This window comes from Zootoca vivipara, chromosome 2 (genome assembly GCF_963506605.1).
Source record: "Zootoca vivipara chromosome 2, rZooViv1.1, whole genome shotgun sequence".
In the NCBI taxonomy this organism is placed as follows: domain Eukaryota; kingdom Metazoa; phylum Chordata; class Lepidosauria; order Squamata; family Lacertidae; genus Zootoca; species Zootoca vivipara.
The window spans coordinates 27,536,472-27,559,835 of record NC_083277.1 but is presented as its reverse complement, the minus strand read 5'-3'; the positions used below and the strand labels follow the sequence as shown (position 1 = coordinate 27,559,835).

Genomic DNA, 23,364 nt, shown 5'->3' with positions numbered 1-23,364 from the left:
GCGAGGCAGATAGATAACTATCCTGACTAATCTATGCAGGAATCAAAGTGAGTCTTCTGACAAAATGCTTAAGTGGTTGCACTTGAGCTGCAAATTATCTGCATGAACTAGATGATAAAACTGTCCCCTCCATTAAGCTGCATGAAGCAGATGCCTCCTAAAGAACTCCTTTAACTTTCCTCAGGCACCTATTGATTATAGCCAATAGCAATTAAAAGTAGAAGACAATTAAGTTTAAAATTTAATGGCGTTCTGCTCCTGTTAATTTACTGTGCATCCTAATCAATTCATTGCCCTAGACAACAATCTATTACAGTAATTTTTTAGTTCCTCCAATGCTCCTTCTGCTGGAAATATAATGGTAATAACAATAATTAGAGCCAGGGAAATAAATAAGAAAATGGGGACATACCATAATTAAAAATTGGATTGCCCACTGCGATGACAAATGCAGTGGTTTAAAGCAAAGCGTATCTTTTTGCCTGGCACCATGGTAAGCCTCAGCTTTGAATAATCTGAGATAACGTTTTAGCCCTATGCACACACAATCAGAGCATTGATACCTTGGTGGGCTCTGATGTCTTAAGTGATGGACCTTGCAGTGCCCAACCCTAGTGGGCAACTAATTTTTATTGGGGTTCATATGTTGACTAAGCCAAGACCTGCAGTGCATCATCAGGAACACAGGTTCACCCCCTCCTCGAAAGAAAACCAAAGGCCTTTCTATTGTGACATGGCACCTTCCATTAGTTACCTCCAGTCTTGCTGGCTTCGGGAGCACAAACCACTCCTTTCCAGTGCCAATGTTTTCTATCAGTGTAATGGCATTAGAGATGTATTGCCCAGGGGTTGGGAACCAGGACATAGGAACCTGTGGGCCTCCAGATGTTGTTCAACTCCCATCCATCCTGGCAGCAGAGCTCCCTGAGCTCCATGCACCTCACTTTCTCCTTAATTACTCTCAGTAAGGGTCAGCAGCACTCAGTATTGGGGAACCAGGCACACAACTGTGCCCTGACTACATTACCCTGCTGGCTGTTGCTCAGCCCCATCCAGCATTCCCAATGGTGAGGGATGATGAAAGCTGTAGTCCAGCAATATCTGGAGGGCCAGAGGTTTCCAACTGCAGGCATAGACCTTGGTCTCTCCCATTTTGAAGGTTTTTTTTTAATGGGGGGCAGTCTATTGCTTTTTGAAAACCCACAATCCCATCTCCGCATCTAGGTAGTAACCCACTGCGCCATAAGCACCAGATTGGTTTATTTATTTAGTATGTATTCATCGGAAGATCACGAGACGGTTCACAACATCAAAGTACAAAATGAGAACACAAAATACATAATTAAAATAAGAACAAAAACGAACCAATAAACCCTCCCTCCCAAAACACATATAAAAGGGCATCAGATGTCAATCAAAGGCCTGGTTGCAGAGGAACATACAGTCATACCTCAGGTTACAGGTGCTTCAGGTTGCGTTTTTTTTGGGTTGCGCTCTGCGCTGGACCCGAAAGTACCAGAACAGGTTACTTCTGGGTTTCAGCGCGTGCGCAGAAGTGCTGAATCACAACCCGCGTGTGCACAGGCGCGGGTTGCAAACGCTGCAGGTTGCGAACATGCCTCCTGCACGGATCATGTTCGCAACCCAAGCGTCCGCTGTATTTGCTTGGCACCTAAAGGTTTGTAATGAAGTCTTTGAATTGGGCCCAGAAACTAATTGTCAGCCAGCGCAGTCAGGCCAGGATCAATGTAATATGCTCAAACCATCTTGCCCCAGTGAGCAGCTTGACCACCAAACTCTGCAGCAGCTGATGTTTCTGAACAGATTTTAGAGGCAGCCCTATATTTATCACACTGCAGTAATCTAGCCTAGAGGTTACCAGAGCATAGACAACAGAAATTAGCCTATCTCTCTCCAGATAGGAGTGCAGCTAGGTCACCAGTAGGTAGCTAGGTCACCAGCCAAAGCTGATGGAAGGCACTCCACACCACCGAGGTCACCTGATCCTCAAGCAACAGCGAAGGACCCAGAAGTATTCCAAGCTGTGCACCTGCTCCTTCAGAGGGAGTGTAACCTCATCAAGAGCAGGCAACCTCCCATCTATCCGGTCTAGGGAATCGCCCACTAACACTGTCTCAGTCTTATCTGGATTGAGCTTCAGTTTCCAGGCTCTCATCCAGTCCATAATTGAGGCAAGTCCAGCATCTCCACTGCCACACCTGCAAATGTAAAGGAGAAGTAAAGCTGTGTGTCATCAGCCTACTGCTGACAATGTACTTCCAAACTCCAGATAATCCCACTCAGAGGTTTCATGTAGATGCCAAACAGTACAGGGGATAACATTTAACCCTGAGTAAACCCCACACTGAAGGTGCCACAGGGCCGAAGAACACTCCCCTAGCGTTGCATTCTGGTAGGACCAGAACCGCTGCAAAGCAGTGCCACCCACCCCTAACTCAGACAGGCACTCCAGAATGATAGCATGGTTGATGGTATTGAAAGTCACTGAGAGGTTAAGGAGAATTAACAGCGACATATTTCCCCTATCTCTCTCCCCACAGAGAGGTTGTCATACAGGGCGACCAAAGCAGTTTCTATGCCAAAACCAGGCCTAAACCCTGATTGAAATAGATCTAGATCTAGAAAATCAATTTTCCCCAAGAGTGCCTGGATCTGTTCCATTATCACCCACACAATAACCTTGCTCAAGAAAGGGAGATGGGCAACAGCCCAGTAGTTACTTAGATTTTCTGAATCCACAGAGGGTTTCTTGAGGCGTCGTCTTACCACTAACTCCTTCAAGTAGGCAGGGACCACCCACTCTCACAAGGAGGCATTAAACACCTTCCTGGCCCAGCCAGATGTCCCCTCTCTGTCATTGATAAAACCGCACTGTCATTTGTACTGCCTTAAACTTTCCAGAAGTCAGACGAACAAGACTGGAAGACATATAAAATTCCCAGAAGTGCCGAGCACTCCCTATCTTTTATAATTCATGTGCTGAAAATTGCTTCTATCTCCACCAATTTAAAATCTGTGCAATAGTGGGTTGGTGTTTTTGCTGAGTCTGTGGCTTAAACCAAATCCCTTGAGATTGATTTGTTTCCCAAATGTAAAGATAACTACAGTGGCTACGCATGTAAATTACTTGGGGAAAGTTGAGTGGCTTACAAATACTCAACAGCTTGGGTAGAATTCTAGTTCTAATTATAGATCTAGCAGGGCTAGCTTCTCAAAAGAGAGAGACCATAAACTGTCCAGGCATCCTACCATCTGACCTGCAAATCCTTCCCTTATCTTTAGATGTTTGGGGACACAAGGTGGTTGTTCAATGGTGAGGCAAAGGCCCATTGTACTTTCTTGCTATTTCCTCTGCCTCAAAAAAACATCAACCTGGATGGCTTTAAAAGATGATCAGACAAATTCATGGTGGATAAGGTTTTCAGTGGCAACAAACCACATTCTATTGTTATTGTTAGAACTGGATATGGAACAATTGATTGGGTTCAAAATTGGGAAAGGAGCACGACAAGGTTGCATATTGTCTCCCTGCTTATTTAACTTATATGCAGAATTCATCATGTGAAAGCCTGGACTAGATTAATTCCAAACCAGAATTAAGATTGCCGGAAGAAATATCAACAACCTCAGATATGCAGATGACACAACCTTGATGGCAGAAAGTGAGGAGGAATTAAAGAACCTTTTAATGAGGGTGAAAGAGGAGAGCGCAAAATATGGTCTGAAGCTCAACATCAAAAAAACCAAGATCATGGCCACTGGTCCCATCACCTCCTGGCAAATAGAAGGGGATGAAATGGAGGCAGTGAGGGATTTTACTTTCTTGGGCTCCTTGATCACTGCAGATGGCGACAGCAGTTACGAAATTAAAAGACGCCTGCTTCTTGGGAGAAAAGCAATGACAAACCTCGACAGCATCTTAAAAAGCAGAGACATCACCTTGCTGACAAAGGTCCATATAGTTAAAGCTATGGTTTTCCCAGTAGTGATGTATGGAACTGAGAGCTGGACCATAAAGAAGGCTGATCGCCAAAGAATTGATGCTTTTGAAATAAGGTGCTGGAGGAGACTCTTGAGAGTCCCATGGACAGCAAGATCAAACCTATCCATTCTGAAGGAAATCAGCCCTGAGTGCTCACTGGAAGGACAGATCCTGAAGCTGAGGCTCCAAGACTTTGGCCACCTCATGAGAAGAGAAGACTCTCTGGAAAAGACCCTGATGTTGGGAAAGATGGAGAGCACTAGGAGAAGGCGACGACAGAGGACGAGATGGTTGGACAATGTTCTCGAAGCTACAAACATGAGTTTGACCAAACTGCGGGAGGCAGTGGAAGACAGGAATGCCTGGTGTGCTCTGGTCCATGGGGTCACGAAGGGTCAGACACGACTAAACAACTAAACAACAAATTGTTATTGTTGGAGACAATATGATTCTGAATACAAGTGGCCAGGAAATGTAGACAGTGTGTTGCTGTGCTTAGGTAGGGTTGCCATATTTAGAAGAGCAAAAGAGAGGACATATCTGCAGTTATTCTTCCTGTGGGGTGAGTGGGGAAGAAAGAAACCCTCAGAACTGGAGGGCGACTGACTCGCCAACACCAAGTGGCAGAAAGAGTTAAGGCAAGGCAGAGAGAAGAAGAGAGGGACGGAAAAGACTTTCACCTTCGGCTTGCTTTCCAGCCGTTTCCCCTGATCCTTCAGCCTCTTTTTATGTTCTTAAGACCTTGCACCCAGAACAAATTGAAGGCTGAGTTCTGGTGAGCCTCCCGGGTCAAATTAAGCTGGAAACAGAGAAATATTCCAATGGCAAAAATTGGTGCTATGAAATCAAGAAGTTGGTAGGAGTCAGTTTATCCAATTCCCATAGCTTAAAATCCAGTCTATCCCTTTCTTAAAATCTTCCATGGATGGCAATGTCAGAATTCTTGCTGTATTAAATAATAATTTCCTGTAGATGTCTGGAAGCTCTTGGGGAAATTTGATTGTTACTCTCAGGAAGCTTGGGCCCAACATGAAACTATGAAATCCTGTGTATAGTCTTCCATTTTTACCGGTTTTGTTTCACGTAACATATCAGTAAGCGTAAAAGTATTCACTTGAGGTTACACAGCAGGGCTGTGTTTCCTGACACCTCAAGAGCTTACTGTAATGAGGAGGGCAGCAAGGGATGTTCGAAGGGTCTTGGTGCAAAAATACTGCAAGAAATAAGATTAGTGGAAGTTAGGCTTGATTCAGCAAGGGCAGGAACACTGATTCCAAGGGATAACAGATGTTATAGAACAAGATAGTGGGGAGAGCAAGAGGACACAAGGAACATTGCAACAGCATAAAAATAAATAGGGCCGCATCAAACTAAATCATTGCACATGTGAAATGACTTCTGCATGCGCAACTGATGTTCCCCTCCCTCTCCCCCCCCCTGCACACCCCACCATCTGCTTTGGGGGTTCCCAGAGTTCTGTTGCACTCACAGTAGTCATTTTGTAAGTGCAATGGTTTAGTTGGATACACTCCACAGAAAATTATCAGAATGTGTCCCTCAAAATCGATAAAAGCCGTGTTGATTTCAGGAGGATTGCCAGGAAATTTGGAAGAAACGTTAAACTCCAGCAACGCCCCTAGTTCCCCAGATATCTGTGTAGCTTCATCTTAAAACTCCATTTCTTATTAGAATATCCCTCTTCTTCTTAACCAACTTTCACAGAACCTTGATGCTTGCCAGCAATTAGCCAGCAACAACTTTCCCTGGTCAATACCAGACCATTTCCTTCACTTCATAATGTGATGCTTTTTTTGCTTTTTTTTTTGGTCAATATTTTGAGGGAAGAAACAGCATTATTTTTAGGGGAAACAAACTGAAGCTGCTTTGTCCTTAGAAAAGTTCCTTCTGACTTGGGATCAACACATATGTGGCTCATTGTTTCTGTGTTTTTGGGCCTTCGCCCATACATGAGGAAATTCAATTGTATGCCTCCAAAATCTACCTCCATGTTTTCTCTCCACACTAGGGGGCAAAGCTTCATGGGATACATTCATGCTCTGTGCTGTTGTTGTCCTCCCCTCAAAATCTCACTACAGCTAACCAAAGACAACCAACCACACCCTAGGCCACCCCCAACCCCTCTCACCACGAAGTAAATACAACAAGCTAATAGTAAGAGAACCTATACAAGTGACGCTGACACAAAACCCCGCACATACACTAAGTAGAATAGAAACATAACCACCCCACCCCACCCCACTCACCATTCCTCCCTCCTCCTCTTTCCCCATCTTTTCTTCCTAACCTGATACTGCATGCAACATTAATGTCTCACAACAAATGAAACTGATCTGTAGAAAACACAACTTGAAAAAGAGAATGCACGCATTTTTGTAAACTAAGAAATCTTTAATAATTTTTTTTAAGCTCTTGCGGTCAGCATTTGCACAGGATTTGTTTATCTGGGCAGAAACACTCCCCTCCCTCCCTCCCTCCCTCCCTCTCTCTCACACACTGTCTGATATAGCAGATTTGCACAAAACAGCAGTAAAACGTTAATTTAAAAAATATGTGTGTGTTGGTCCAAGCTGTAGTCAACTAAGTTTTACTCAGAGTAGATCCATTGAAATGAATGACCATGATTAACTTAGGTCCTTTAATTATAATGGGTCTACTCTGAGTAAACAATAGTTGAATACAACTCCTGGGGTCTTTGGGCATGCATATTTGTTTACCTGCTCAGGTACACACCTTTTATTCCCCCTCCCCCCACCATTCCAGATTTGCACAAAACTGCAGTATGGTGAGGGTAATGTGTGTTGCTCCAAGACCCACAAGGATTTGGAGTCACTCACATCCTCCCCGCCCCTTAATTCTTTACCTCCTGTACCTGAAAAGGCAAAATTTACTTTTATTTTGAATGCAGCTGTTTTGTACGATATCTTTTCTGATAGAAGAGGCTGATGGAAACAAAATGGAAGTAGGGGTGTGTGGTGAAAGCAAACAAGATGAATTTTAACAAGGAGAAATGTAAGGTATTGCACTTGGGCAAAAAAAAGGAAAGGCACAAATACAGGATGGGTGACACCTGGCTTGAGAGCAGTACATGTGAAAAGAATCTAGGAGTCTTGGTAGACCACAAACTTGACATGAGTCAGCAGTGTGATGCACCAGCTAAAAAATCCAATGCAATTCTGGGCTGCATCAATAGGAGTATAGCATCTAGATCAAGGGAAGTAATAGTACCACTGTATTCTGCTCTGGTCAGACCTCACCTGGAGTACTGTGTCCAGTTCTGGGCACCACAGTTCAAGAAGGATACTGACAAGCTGGAACGTGTCCAGAAGAGGGCAACCAAAATGGTTAAAGGCCTGGAAACGATGCCTTATGAGGAACGGCTTAGGGAGCTGGGTATGTTTAGCCTGGAGAAGAGAAGGTTAAGGGTTGATATGATAGCCATGTTCAAATATATGAAAGGATGTCATATGGAGGAGGGAGAAAGATTGTTTTCTGCTGCTCCAGAGAAGCGGACACGGAGCAATGGATTCAAACTTCAAGAAAGAAGATTCCATCTGAACATTAGGAAGAACTTCCTGACAGTAAGAGCTGTTCGGCAGTGGAATTTGCTACCAAGGAGTGTGGTGGAGTCTCCTTCTTTGGAGGTCTTTAAGCAGAGGCTGGACAGGCATATGTCAAGAATGCTTTGATGGTGTTTCCTGCTTGGCAGGGGGTTGGACTGGATGGCCCTTGTGGTCTCTTCCAACTCTATGATTCTATGACAAATTGTACCGCCCAAATATTACCAGAACATAATGAGCTCCAGTGTATCCACGCTCAGGTAACAAGCAATTTTATATTGGATTTACTTCCCCTTTTCTGATTTTTTCTGGATCAGGAAATCCGAGTTTACTGTTGGAAAAACTGCATATTGTCACATAGCTCTTCAAATCCACATTAAGCTCCCATGTGGATGAGCTGTTGGGCTGTAGCTAACATCACCAAATGTAATTATTTATTAAGCTTTCTTTCCTGCCTTTCCCAGGGGTTCAGTTTGGATTTGGATATATGCCCTTGCCTTATTTTATCCTCCTAGGAACAACTCTGTTAGGTGTGCAAGCTTAATAAATAAGTTGCTGAGTTGCCCATGGCCAACTGGGGAGTCATACAACTCAGCATCTAATTTAAATGGAGTCTCCAGCTGCCAGACAAGCTACCCTAATCCCACAATTTCCCAGCCCCAGCTCAAAATACGCATCAGCAACCATTGCGTAATATAAGAAAAACCATTCCGCTTCACTTTTGAGAAATGCCCAAATTTAGATTCTTAGTCTTATTCTTCTGATTCCCTTCTTCCTGTCAATGGTTCCTGCTCTCCTGCATTCAGCTGCATACATTTTATTTTTTTTACCAGCTGCAAAATAATCCATGCCATTTCTCGAAATAAAGTTTGCTTCCAGCTGTGGAATTGTGCATCTTGTGGGATTATTTGAATAAATTGTGTCACTGTGCCAGGTGATTAAAGAATGAGTAATTTTTAAAAAGTTGGCATCAGTCCTGGTGGGCGGGCACCCTGGCATTGTTCCAATTATGCTGGGTGCTGGCACAGGATTGGACAACAGTGAAGCTTAAATGGCAATGTGGAAGTGGTGGCCGAGGATGGAAGCACAGCAGGGAAATGCCCAGAGAAGTGAGTCTTCTCCTACGGAACACTGTGAATTGCCCACACCCATAGCCATGTAATATATTTTGTATGTTTATATGCTGAAAGCTTGGGAACAGAGGTAGCTTTCATGTATTAGCCACGTGAAGGGCAGGTGAATAAAGAGCAGCAGGCATACATCCAGGACCTGCATGCATACCCTCCAACATTTCTCCAATGAATTTATCCTAGTCAACAACAACAACTTTATTATTTATTGCCCACCGCTCTGACTGGGTTGCCCCAGCCACTCTGGGTGGCTTGCAACATACATAAAACATAATAAAACATTAAACATTTTTTTTGAAAAACCTTCCCTATATAGGGCTGCCTTCAGATGCTTCAAGGGCTTGTATGGTTACTTATCTCCTTGGCATATGGATTGGTTGCATATGGATTGGACAAATGCCTGACTATATTTGCAGAGGATTTTGCATATGGATCAGAAGCAGGGCATCGGATCACATCAAGGATCCACGATCAAACTCCACAGTTCCATTTTTTGATCTTTACCCAATGCATGGAAGCTGTGGATCAACACCAACTTGGATGCCTTTAAAGGGGGATTAGATGGATTCATATTTTTGAAATATGTCCTGCATCAAAAATATCAGGTTGGTGAATAATAAACATAACAAAAAATAGAAGGTAACACAAACATAAAATGCTGTATAATACAATTGCAAAACAACATTAGAAGGTATCAATGATATAGATGGAAACTGGCCATCTTAAACAGCCTGGGCAAACAGATTTTTGGTTTAGCATTGCAAGGTTGGTGCCAGCCACCTCTCTATGTGTTGCATGTTCCACAAATGTCATACCAGAAGAGGATATATGATATAATGTACTTTCCATATTTTAATTTTTTAAAAATAAACACATCTAATCAAAAGCAAGGAAACACTAATGACAAAAATGTCAACCATACACCCTACTCCACCTGGTTTTACGGTTTTACATCCTTGACTTCTGCCAGATGCCCAGAAGGATGAAATTCAGGCCAGTTCACTATAATTCTGGCAGACTGGTACCCAAAGTGCTCAGATATTTTTACCTTTGTCCCCACTGTTCTATTCTCCTCCTTTCATTCAGTCCTCTGAAAAATCGACCCTCACAGCCAGAACAGAACATGTAATTTTTTATTATTTTGCAAATTTAATCTGAGCCCTAAATGTGTGTGTGTGTGTGTGTGTGTGTGTGTGTGTGTGTGTGTGTGTACACAGAGCAAGGATAGCCCCAGCCTGGAGTCTTCCTCTCCTTGCTAAGGAGCTATAGAGCATGTATTTATGGCCCAGATAAGATCTGTTGCTATTATGTACTCCCTTCTGAGATGACTAGCAGTGAATAGTCTTAACAAAGTTAAATCCATTCATTGACATGCTGCGGTTGTTGTACTAGCTTCAGACTTGTGTTACACCTAAATCCCTGTGAGGCCTGGCATGGTTTTGTTCTTCAGAGCTATTAACTATCCCTTTGGCTCTGGTGTGCACTTTCCAAAACCGATCCTTTGACCTTTTCTTCATTACCTTGGATTTCTTTTTGAAAAACTTCCCTGCCACTTGGAATTTCTCCCCGCCAGCCCTTCAGATAGAACATTTCCAATGGGAAGAACCTCAAGGCGCGTTGCAGACAATTTAGTTCGTCAGTCACTTGTACGACATGTTGCTAGAAGCCTTGTTTTGTGTGGGTTTGAAGCTAGGCTGAAACTGCATGCTCATAGAACAGAGACAGAAATAGGATTCTTTTATACACAGGAAAGTTCTATCACAGTCCTTGATAACTCTCCTACAAAGAACAGCACAACTTGTTCCAGTGGGTAAAGGGCTGGGCAACACAGGGGAACGCCTGAGGTCAGGGACCGCGACTAAAAGCAACAGGGGGCCGGAACAAGCTTTCGTTGTTCCATGTCTCTTTTTCATGGATTCAAAAGTCACCTGTCTCCAGACATCACTCAAACTTATTCATGCTGACATCTGTACCTACTGACCTTTGAAAGGCATCCAACTTGCAAACGCCAGACACCACATGGACACACATCCTTGTCCCCTGGGGAAACAGTGTGAGGAGCTGAGTGTCTCACTTTCCCTTTGGGGCATCTGCTGCCATGGTCCATGGTTTCAAAGATACAGTTTGGAAAATCAGATCTGAAAAGCATATTTTCAAATTCGGCTTCTGCAAGGTCTTGGGGACTTCCAGGCATACCAAATTCCTTTGCCCAGATGCTTCTCTCTATGTGGCTGTTGGAACTGTGATAGAGCTGAGCCCCAGGGCTAGTAGGCAACTGCAAGGAAATGGGACGGGCCACTAGGCAAGTGGGGAAGCCAGCCCTACAACTTCTCCCCAGCGAGAGCCAGTGTGGTGTAGTGGTTAAGAGGGGTAGACTAATAATCTGGTGAACCGGGTTCGCATCTCCACTCCTCCACATGCAGCTGCTGGGTGACCTTGGGCTAGTCACACTTCTCTGAAGTCTCTCAGCCCAACTCACCTCACAGAGTGCTTGTTGTGGGGGAGGAAGGGAAAGGAGAATGTTAGCCGCTTTGAGGCTCCTTTGGGTAGTGATAAAGCGGGACATCAAATCCAAACTCTTCTTTTTCTTCTTCCCCACTTCCTAGCATCCTTCAAAACCAACCATAATACATGGGGGTTGGCCCTTCCAGCTCCAGCAACTGCTCTGTCATGGGGTTGTGTTTTTTTTAATTGACACTTGCCCACCTGGTGGCCATGGGGACCAAGGAAGGTGTTCACTCACACCATGGTACCCACAGGCACTGGGTGGATGATCCCCGACACATTGAAGTCAGGCATTTTTTTTTGTCCATACAATGTCCTTGAAAAGCTACTGGGAACAATGTATAGGGGAATACGATGGCTGCCATCATAGGTACATCATAGGACAGACATCTTTTTCTCCATTCAACTCCCCGGGAAGAAATTATTACGTATTGTTATGCTATGCAGCCACTTTGTAAGAGCGTTTTAAAACACTTCTTGTTGTGTGTTTTTTAAATAAAAAATCTGTGCTACCATGTGATATCTTTAAACTGCTGAGACCTGTGTCCTACCATTCAGAAAAAGTGTTAAGTTTTCATTCTCACTGAAGTCCAAGCTGAAGTCATTTTGTTTGAGATTTTATACAGATCGAATTCCCTAAGCGCCCCTACCTTAAATGAAATCACAGTAGAATATCCTAATGTAGTAGCACTTAGCCCAGAGTTTCACAGATCAGTTAATCCAAATCTGTGAAAACCTTACCAGTTCTAAGGATTTCAGATGTTCTGAACTGTAAATCTTTTGGGAACATCCCTCCCAACCTTTTAAATAAATTGTGGACGTGTTTGTTGATCTGAGCTCCTAAAACAAACAAACAACAAACAAACAAACAAAAACATATTGTACTGGACTAAGTTGGAGGGTCTCTTAAATGAGGGGAATGCCCCCCCCAAAAAGAACACATTGGGGGGGGGGTATGTCTTGGCAGAAATATATCGTATCAAGATATTTCTGAACAAATTGAAATCTCCGGATTGTATCTGTAGGCAGAAAAAACTCATTCCCCCCCCCCTTCTGTACTGTTGAGCATTGTCTGGTGCGCCTCTCTGTCTGAGTGTGCTAAATGGACCTCAGTGGGAAATGCTGCTCTTGTCTCCGCCTTCCTGCCCCCCCCCCTTTACAAATGAAGCCATCTGAATTCACAAGATCGAAAAAAATACGAACCTCCTGCTCAGTTTCCAGTGGCGCTGCAGAAGGACAGGGCTATAGATTTTCCCAGGAGTGAAAAATAATTCACCCAGTCTGCTCGTTATTCATACAGACAGTGCATTAATAATATGGGACCCTGAGATCTCTCCTTATCTAGGCCGGAGCACAGCTAGAGGGATGAGGAGCTGACTCTTTGGATTTAAAATAACATTTTTTCCCCACTTTCTGTGGAAATAAGAATTGATTGAAAGTACTTTTAAGGAGTTTAGAGAGAGGGAGGGAAAAAAAACCCCGTTCTTTGATACCATCTAAAGTACATATTAGATAAATAGAAAACTATTGGCTTTTTGACTGTGAACAATTTTCACTTGATTCAAGTGCTGATATAGAAGAGCTTCTGAACGCAATAGAAAGTATTTAATAAGGACCTCCTCAAAGCCCACTGGAGCTGATGCGCACATTCCCATTAACTTCAACGCGCTTTGAATCAGCTGCCTAAGTATAAAAATTCCTCACCATCCAAAGCTTGTCAGGAAAAATTAGACCCAGTTGTTTCATCTGTGTGTGGGGAAAAGGAATCTTTCTCATATGTGAGTTAGAGAGCAAACAAATTAAAAGCAACAACAAAACACTGTCTCCTTAAGGAGCAGGCACACATTGCCAGAAATGGCATTAGCTATTTCATCACCTGAGGAGAAAGGGTGAAATCAAACCCCTGGCCTGTCATTCAAATCCTGCTTCATCCATTCACCATCCTCTAGTATAGTGGGACCAGCCCTACCATTAGGGAGAATGAGGTGGCCGCCTCAGGCAGGCAGCTGATCTTGGGTGCCATGTATTATTGCTGGCTTGTTTGTTTTTTTTTTTTGCTAGGTTGGGGAAGGATACTTGTGGGGATTTTCTGCATTAGGTGTCAAAGTAACTTGTTTGGCCTCAGGTACTATGCATCTTCTCTGTGTGAGGGCACTGTTTGTTACTCTGCCTCAGGCAGCAACGTGTCATAGGCTAAATCTACCCAGCAACCATTGCATCGTGATTCCTTCATGGAGCTTTTTATATGCCTCACAGTGGACAACTTGGATATAGGTTGGTGTCAGAGGTCTAATTCCTAAAAATGGATTAACGGTATACAGTGGAACCTCGGTTTACGAACGCCATCCGTTCCACGGAGGCGTTCGTAAAGGGAGGCATTCACTCCCCGAGGGCACGCTTTTGTGTGTGCACGAAGCGCCGATAGAGCACTTCTGCGCATGCGCAAGCTGCACAGAAGCAATCTGCGCATCCGACTCCACGGAACCAGGATGTAAACACTTCCGGGTTCGTGGTGTTCGTAAACGGAGGTGTTCATAAACAGAGGTAGTTGTAAACCGAGGTTCCACTGTACAGTACTCACATAGAAGGGGCCAGAAATCCCAGTTTCCTCTGCCTTCTATCTCACATAGTTTGCCTACCCATGGTTTAAGCACTAAGGCCCAGGGGCTGGATCCGCCCAATCACCTTCTAAATCCGGCCCGCAGACAGTCCAGGAATCAGCGTGTTTTTACATGAGTAGAATGTGTGCTTTTATTTAAAATGGATCTCTGGGTTATTTGTGGGGCATAGGAATTCATTCATTCCCCCCCCCCAATATAGTCTGGCTCCCCACAAGGTCTGAGGGACAGTGGACCAGCCTCCTGCTGAAAAAGTTTGCTGACCTCTGGTGCCTTAAACCTACAGTTAATCCAGTCTTGACTCTTACTCCAACTGAGAGTCACTTTGGAGAATTAAGTGACAAAACAGTCGTACCTTGGTTTTCGAACAGCTTAGTTCTTGAACCTTTTGGCTCCCGGACGCCTCAAACCCAGAAGTGAGTGTTCCGGTTTGTGAACTATTTTTGGAAGCCGAACGCCCTGCAGCCAATCAGAAGCCGTGCTTTGGTTTCCAAACATTTTGGAAGCCGAACGGACTTCTGGAACGGATTCTGTTTGACTTCCAAGGTACGACTCTACAGTATTTCAAATAACTACATCACACCATTTGGGAATCTTTACCCAGTGCCTGCCACATTTTTAATATTTTACATGGTGTAAAATATTGGTATGGTCAAGCTAGGGGAAAGCAAGCACCGTGGAGCAGATTTCAATCTTACTATAATTCGTAAGATATTTACACTTGTATCCAATCGTATCCATGTGCAAATGGAGTGGTTTTCTGTTCATACAATGGGTTTCCCCTTCTCTTGCCCCCTGAAGCCTGCCTGTGCCCCAGAATCTGCTTAAAAAGAGTGTTGGTAAACCTTACAGTCTGAAGGGTTATGACGGGTGCATGAGGGAGGAGAGGGTGAAGAACTCCTGGTGTGCAAAGTTGGATTTCACTCTTAGAGCCACAAAGGAAGCAAATTCTCCCTTCAGTGAAATATGTATCCAACTCACTGTTGCAGTATCTGAAGGGCTCACCAATGGAGCCTGATGATCACATGTATATGCTTCTTTATAAATTACTTTTATAAATACAATTTTATATATACTTTTATATATTTATAAATACTTTTATACATACAGTTTTTTTAAAAAAAAATGAAAAAGAGGCTGGATTCTGGACAAACGAGAAAGTCAGGGGGGAAAAATAAGGTAAGCGTTTCATGAGTTTCCTAACATAGGGTTGCCATGTGTCCACTTTTTCCAGGACACACCCTCTTTTTTCTGTCCTGGTGGATTTTTTTTTAATTGCCAAAATGTCTCTGGCTATACTTTCTGGATGAGACATAGACATAGCTGGTGGTTGAATATTTCCTCTTCTCCTGGCCCCCTCAGCAGTATATCACGGCTTCTATAGCCTACATAGAGTAGGGGTATTTAAAATGAGAGTCCTCTTTTTGGCTCTTCAAAATATGGCACCCCTACCTAACAGAAACCACCACTGTCCTTGGGTTAGCCAAGTATTCACACTATGTTCATTACAAAGTCAGGTTGCTGAACTGGTTTGCTGCTGACTTTCAAAAAACATTAATTAAATCCCGTCCACTGTAGCCACTTGAATTATTAATGCATCAACACAAATGAGACAAGAGGTGGCACAATGGGATTGTTCTGAAATTTAAAATGTAATCCTGCATTGCCTGTGCACACATTACTCAACCCTTTGGCAGCTCCACTGGAAATTTAGCTGCTGTGCTTACTTCTGAATAGTTACAAGCCATTCTTTTACCAGTGACTAGGGGAACAACTCCCAAGAGATAATGCATTTCTATGCAACAGACTTCTAGCGTATCATGGAACATAAGGTAAATTTCCTAGCTGAGAATGCGGGTTCTCTATCATAGAGAGCACGATTTGCGGTGGGGGCTAGCTAACCACTCCTAAGTCTGAAGGTGGGGGCATGAGTGGCCACTGTCTGATTGGTCCTGGGCTGTTGTTGGGCAAATTAGTATGTTACAAGTTGTAGGTCCAACCCTGGGTTATAAAAGCCTAAACACATGGTTTCTCTTTCTCTTTGGCTGCGTTTCAGATCCCCACCCTCCCTCCGCTGTTTTCAGGCCTCTGTGTTGACATTGCTGTACCTCTCATAGGGTCGCCTGTATTCAGGGGCCTGGTAGGAATTTTTTTCCATTTGGCTGATTGGCTGGTGCCATCTGGTTTTTTGCCTACTGCATAGCAAATTGTCACAACTTGTAAGGTTGGCGGTTAGGCATTGGTTATTTTGGTTGTATTAAGGGATATTGTTGATTGTGTTGGCCCCAAATTAATGCCTGTGTGGTGGGGGAAATTCCAGTCAGGAATACAGGGGCTCTATGCAGTGTCCGTAACCTCAGGTTGGGGGCCAGGACCGCATATTGAGCCCCTGGGAGCCTGAAGGGAGAGGGGAGAGTTCATGCATCTGGGTCCCCGTCTCTCCCTGCAGGATTTCCCCTTGTTGACAAGGCAAGTTATTATTTCTGTCCTTAGGTGACAGTGGAGAACCAATGCCTACGCAACCACTCACATATTTTGTATTTAATAAAAGTTGCGGCCAAAATTCATGCCAAAAACCATTAAACAAAAATTCTGTCTATTTTGTGAGTTATTAGAGGGGTGGTTTGGGGACCTCCACACACAAATAATTCACCCCCAGAGAAAACACCACTGAAAATGCATCCATTGGAGATGATCCACCGTTCTGTGGGGCTTCAGTGTGCATTTGGAGATCTTTGCATTCAGGAGCTTGCTTGATCACTCATCGAAATCAAGGAATACTCTATACACAGCATGGGGAATTTCTGTGCTATGTGGATCTTTCCTTGACTCACAGATGAGAACATCTGTCACAGTGGCCGGAGCGGGCTACTTCAGAGTAACGACTCTACACAGCTCTGCATTTTATCTTTTATTGGTGCTGCGGTATTTACAGTGCTGAAGGCAATGCTATTTACAAGGACACATCTTCTCAGCTTGAATCAGAACCTCCGAATGGCGTTTGGCACGTTTTTCTCCAACATAACAACTTTGGTAGACCCATCCTCTTCCCTCTCCGCTTTCTGCGCAATTCCGGAGTTGGGGGGATGGGTCTGCCCCCCTTGCTTGCCCCTTCCTGTCCCACCTGGGACCCTGGCTCCGCTACCTTGTCTGAGCCTCGGACACGACTTCCTGCTTCCCCACTGGAATCGGAACTCTCCCTGCTTTCCCCTGCGCTCGGGGATGGGCTTGAACTCAGGAGGGGAGGGACTTCGCGATATCCCCTGTCCCTCACAACATCTATGCACTTACTGAAGTCTCCAAATTATGGATGGATGCACAAGTCCCCAAGTTCATTTGTTCATTACACATTCATTCACATAAGAAAAGCTGTTAATAATGGAACCACAGAGGGAATAAAAACATGATGCTTTCAGCACAGATGTTATAGATCCATATTGGTAAGTGATGGACAGTGGTACCTTGGTTTACGAACTTAATCCGTTCCGGAAGTCCATTCTTAAACCAAAGCTGTTCTTAAACCAAGGCGTGCTTTCCCATAGCGGTGGGGGACTCATTTTACAAATGGAACACACTCAACAGGAAGCAGAACATGTTCTGCTTCCAAGGCAAAGTTCACAAACCAAAACACCTACTTCCGGGTTTGCAGCATTCTTAATCCAAAATATTCATAAACTAAGCTGTTCTTAAGCCAAGGTACCACTGTATATTAAGAGAGACAAATGTTTATTTTTTAAACAAACAAACAAAAACAAACAAACCACACACTCTTCTCTGTTTCTAGATGTCACACGAAAACAGAATCCAAACCAAGACTGAATCTACCAGTCCAACTGATCTGGGCAATTGACTATTTGAGGATGAAACCTTAATTCTAGGATCAATAGGACCTACTCCTGAGAGGATATGGTTAGGGTTGTGTAGTCTTTCATCAATTACTTATTAAAACTTTGAAAGAGTGATCACAGCTGCTGCTGATGTTGTAAACTGAAATATACTCAGAGTCAAGAGTGAATTTCATGCTCTTTATTCAGCTCATAGTCATCAAGGAGGAGAAGAGAAGACGAATGGCTCTTTTCCCCAAACCATCTGCTTATATACATTATTTACACAATGGGCCTTGCGTGATTGGCTACTTCAGGGCTACACCTGTGGGCCAATTATATTATGGATTGACTTCTGCCTGCAGCCTGATTGGCTGCTCCTACAGGCCAATCAGGTAGCAGATTCACTTCTGCCAGCCGCCTGATTGGCTGCTCCAGCAGGCCAATCAGGTTGCGGATTCACTTCCACCTGGAGTTGGATTGGGTAGCTCCCGCTGATTGTGAATCCTATTGTTCTAGGATTCAGCTCAGTACATAACACCCCTCCCCTCTAAGTTCCAGTCCTGCCCGGGAAGTTGCATTCGTAGTCCCCAAGGTCTGCTGGCCGCCTCCGTGTGCGTTGTGGCCTGGGGTGTTCCTTGGTCAGGGGTTCTGGTTCTGGCTCGTGTTCCGAGGCTGCTGGCTGTGCCAGGGCTGTCTGGTCTGGCGCCACTGAACCACTAGGTTGTAGCTCTGGTTCCGGTGTCCTTCCAGCCTCGGGGCGCCCCTCTGTGCCTACTGCTTCTGCTTCCCCTGCCCACCCCTCTCGCTCTACAGGCCTCACTGCCCTGCTGTCCCCTTGGGACCCCTCTGTCCCGCTCTCCTCCTGGGTTCCTCCTGGGAATCGTCGCCGTAGCTGGTCGCAGTGGCGGCGCCAACATTGGCCCCCTTCCGTTAGTACCTCGTACGACACGGGACCGGTCACCTTGGTGACTGTGGCGGGTACCCATGCTGGGCCTGCCCCAAAATTCTTTGCATACACTGGGTCCTGGGCCACAAATGTCCGGGGGTTCCTGCCTTTCCCCTCCACTACCTCATCCTGAGCTCTGTCGGGGTGAAGTCGGTCCAGTCTAGTTGCAAGGCGCCGGCCCATGAGTAGTTCAGCTGGGCTCCGGCCCGTCGTTGTGCTTGGGGTGCTGTGCTGTGCTAGAAGAAATGCGGCAAGGCGGTATTCCCAGTCCCCTTGTGTTATGCGGCGGAGGCTGTCCTTGGTGGTCCGCACCATGCGCTCCGCTTGGCCATTGGTGGCAGGGTGGAATGGTGCTGAGCGGATGTGGCGGATGGCGTTCTGCGCTGTGAAGGTCTGGAACTCCTCTGACGAGAATGCGGTTCCATTGTCCGAGACGAGGGTGTCAGGGAGCCCGTGGGTCGCAAACAGCTTACGTAGTACCCGGATGGCTGCCGCCGTAGAAGTGGACGGTACCAGTGCGACCTCCAGCCATTTGGTGTAGGAATCCACCACTATGAAGAATGTTTTTCCCTGGAAGGGGCCAGCGAAGTCCACGTGCAAGCGTGACCATGGATGTCGGGCGGACTCCCAGGGCTGGACTGGGGCCCTTGGGGGATCCGGGCGGGATTCTTGGCAGGTCTGGCAGTGTTGGACCCAGGCCTCTATCTCTCTGTCAATCCCCGGCCACCACACATAACTCCTGGCAAGGGCCTTCATCCTCACTACCCCTGGGTGTGTCTCGTGTAGTGCTGTGAGGACCCTTTTGCGGAGGGGCTGGGGAACAACGACCCTGCTTCCCCATAACAGGCACCCCTTGTGGGCCGACAGTTCATGTTTGCGGTTTGTGTAGCCAGCGAATTCTGGCCCGGGGCTGCTGCTGGGCCATCCTCGCCACACCCAGTCCAGGACCCGGGAGATGACCCTATCTTTTGTGGAATGGTGCGCAACTTCTTGTGCCTGAATGGGTCGGTCGGGAAGCAGCTCCAGGGTCATAACCTCTTGCGCAGGCGCTGGGTCAGGGCCTGTTTCTGGTAGTGGTAGCCTGCTGAGTGCGTCTGCGTGGCCCATCGCCTTCCCAGGGCGGTGGATTAGTGCATACTGGTAGCCGGCAAGGAAAATTGACCACCTGAGGACACGTGGAGACAACACTTGGGGGGTCTGCTTCTCGGGGGCAAACAGGCCAAGCAACGGCTTGTGGTCAGTCACTATGGTAAAGGGCCGCCCGTACAAGAAATCATGGAATTTTTTTACGCCCTTCACGATTGCCAGACCCTCCTTGTCAATCTGTGAGTAGTTTCGTTCGGCTGCAGCAAGCGTCTGGGAGAAGTATGCCACCGGCACCTCTCTTCCATCCGGGAGTTGGTGTCCCAGGACAGCGCCGATGCCATAGGGAGAGGCGTCGCATGCCAGCACCACTGGCAGCCTCTCGTCGAAGTGTGCTAAGACCGAGTTCGAGACGAGCAAGTCCTTGACTGCCTGGAATGCGGCCCTTTGTCGCTGGCCCCACACCCAAGGGGCCCTTTTATCTAGGAGTCTGTGTAGGGGCTCCGCTACCGCTGCCTTATGGGGAAGGAAGGCATGGTAAAAGTTCAATAGTCCCAAGAATGACTGAAGTTCGGGCTTGCTCTTGGGCGCTGGGGCCTCACAAATGGCCCGTACCTTGTCACCGGTTGGATGGACCCCTTCTGCGTCCACCTTAAATCCCAGAAAGTCCACCTGCGGCACTCCCAGTAAACACTTTTCCCGCTTCACCTTGAGGCCCGCCGTCTGGAAACGGTGCAGGACGGAGCGGAGGCGGTCCTCAAATTCCTCTGGTGTGGGCCCGGCGATCAGTACATCATCGAAGAAGGGGGTGACGCCAGGAATCCCTTTAAGGAGAGAGTCCATTAGATTCTGGAATATGCCTGGTGCCACGCTAACGCCAAATTGCAGCCGCTTAACTCTGAATGCCCCTCTGTGCGTCACAATCGTCTGAGCCTCTGCTGTGGCTTCGTCCACAGGCAACTGTTGATACGCTTGGGCCAAGTCCAGTTTGCCAAAGATTTTTTGACCCAGCCAGGGTGGCGAGGACATGGCTGACCACTGGCACTGGGTATGCATGGGCCGTGAGAGCCTTGTTTATGGTGCATTTGTAGTCTGCACAGATGCGGACCGAACCGTTAGGCTTGACGGGTGTGACAATTGGAGTTTCCCAGGGGGCGTTGGGCACCGGCTCCAGCACTCCTTGCTCCACGAGCCGGTCCAATTCCTCGTCTATGCGGGGTTTCAGGGCGAACGGGACCCGGCGGGCCTTGTGCCTGATGGGTCGTACAGCGGGGTCCAGCTGTAGGGCAATGGGGGGTCCTGTATATCGTCCCAATGCCCCATCGAAAACCCCTGGAAACTCTTTGCATATGGCGTCCACGTCCACTTGTAAGCTAGTGCGGTTCACCCCGGTAACGGCTAGCCCCAGAGGTCCAAACCATGCCAGTCCCAGTAAGCTAACGTAGGGGCCCTTAACTACCAGCAAGTCCAATTGTTGCTTTCGCCCTCGATATTGCACCCTGAAGGTCCCCACCCCCATAGTAGGGACCTTACGTTTCTGGAAGTCCCGGAGGGTGAATGGGGCCGGCCTTAGTTTGGGACCCCCATTAGGGCACAGTTCCCTTAATGTTCGGGCCGAGATTATGGATAGAGTTGAACCCGTGTCCAGCTCCATGCGGCATGGGGCTCCCTCTATCTGTACCTCTATATAAATTTTCTCTGTGCTGGGATGGGGCAACTGGAATACCTGGTAGTCCGTGATCTCCGTCGAGTTGCCTTGGTGCATGGTGCCGTGTGACCTGGGGCTCCTGGGTCGGTCATCTGATGCTTGTCGACGGGTGAGTCGAGCCCGACACACCCGGGCGATGTGTCCCAATTTTCTGCACTGCCTGCACTCTGCGTTGCGGAAACGACAGGTCCTCCTCTCGTGGTTCTCCCCGCAGCTTGCACAGTTCCCTCCTTCTCGTCGAGGCTGCTGTGGTGTGTGTGCTGCTTGAGTGCGCCGCTGTACTCGGTGTACTTCCTCCCTGTCAGATTCGGATTCGTCGGTGAGGTCTTCGTGGTAGACCCTCGGTTGGGATGGCGGGGCCGGTCGTGCCTCTTGCGTTGACCTCTCGGCGGCTTCGGTTGCCAGGGCTTCCTCCAGAGCAATCTGGAACGTGAGGTCTTTTTTGGCGTAGAGGCGTCGTTGCAACATCTCGTCCCTCAGGCCACCGACGAGGCGGTCACGAAGCATGTTCTCCAATTCTGAGAAGTTGCATAACCGGGCGGCTTGGCGGAGGGAGGTCACAAACCCAGTTATGGTTTCCCCTGGGGCTTGCCGCTTTGCGTAGAAGGCATTTCGGCAAGCTACCACCGAGGGCTGTGGTGAGAAGTGCTCCTTCAGCCGTTCCATTATTGTTTTGTAAGAGACGGTAGCGACATCTCTAGGTGCAAGGAGAGCCCGGGCGATTTCAAACGTCTCCTCTCCACAGACGCTGAAGAATGTCGCCCTCTTCATGGCATCGTTGGTGACTTCTTTCGCTTGCAGGAGGAAGTTGAAACGGGCGGCGTACCCTTCCCAGTCTCCTGATGCTGGTTTGAATGGCGAGAAGCTGCTGTCGGTTGCCATTCTGGGTTCCTTGGGTCCTGGAGCTGAAGCCTGGATGCACGGTGCGATGCAGCGGTGCAGCAGGTGGCGGTGCTGCGGTGCAGTGCGTGGTGGCGGTCAGCTCAGCAGGATCCCATCCTCGTCGCCAGTGAAATATACTCAGAGTCAAGAGTGAATTTCATGCTCTTTATTCAGCTCATAGTCATCAAGGAGGAGAAGAGAAGACGAATGGCTCTTTTCCCCAAACCATCTGCTTATATACATTATTTACACAATGGGCCTTGCGTGATTGGCTACTTCAGGGCTACACCTGTGGGCCAATTATATTATGGATTGACTTCTGCCTGCAGCCTGATTGGCTGCTCCTACAGGCCAATCAGGTAGCAGATTCACTTCTGCCAGCCGCCTGATTGGCTGCTCCAGCAGGCCAATCAGGTTGCGGATTCACTTCCACCTGGAGTTGGATTGGGTAGCTCCCGCTGATTGTGAATCCTATTGTTCTAGGATTCAGCTCAGTACATAACATAAACCATATGGCCACTTTAAGGCAACAAACAACAACAACAACAACAACAACTTATTATTTATACTCCGCCCATCTGGCTGGGTTTCCCCAGCCACTCTGGGCGGCTTCCAACCAAATATTAAAAACAGTACAGCATCAAACATTAAAAACTTCCCTAAACAGGGCTGCCTTCAGTTGTCTTCTAAAAGGAAAATAATTGCTTATTGTCTTGACATCTGCTGGGAGGGCGTTCCTTGCTCATTGACTATAAGGACAGGTCCATGAATCCAGTGCACACAGTCCTATACTTAATAAGGAGAATGTTATATACTATAAGGAGAATGTTAGCCGCTTTGAGACTCCTTCCGGTAGTGATAAAGAGGGATATCAAATCCAAACTCCCCCCCTCCTCTTCTTCTTCTTCATACTGTAGTAGTATACTTGTAAGCTGTATACTCACACAGAACATATGTGTCTGCATCTGTTGAGTAGGAGACCTATGTAATCAGTGCTGATTACAGCAGCAGGGGACAGCAGTAACTATGCAAAGTTAAAGTAGGTTGCAAATGGCAAAAAAAATTCACTGGCTACAGCTTCTAG

At 46.6% G+C, this 23,364-nt stretch overlaps 2 protein-coding genes across 2 annotated transcripts in view; both read right to left on the bottom strand.

The window, feature by feature from the left end:
* Positions 1–23,364, bottom strand: part of TAFA1 (TAFA chemokine like family member 1) — a 339,806-nt gene that overhangs the window by 39,348 nt on the left and 277,094 nt on the right. The window lies entirely within an intron of this gene.
* Positions 20,570–22,769, bottom strand: LOC132591695 (uncharacterized). Its single transcript, XM_060271330.1, has one exon. It carries the CDS (start codon positions 22,278–22,280, stop codon positions 20,583–20,585), a length of 1,698 nt encoding a protein of 565 aa, XP_060127313.1. The 5' UTR covers positions 22,281–22,769; the 3' UTR covers positions 20,570–20,582.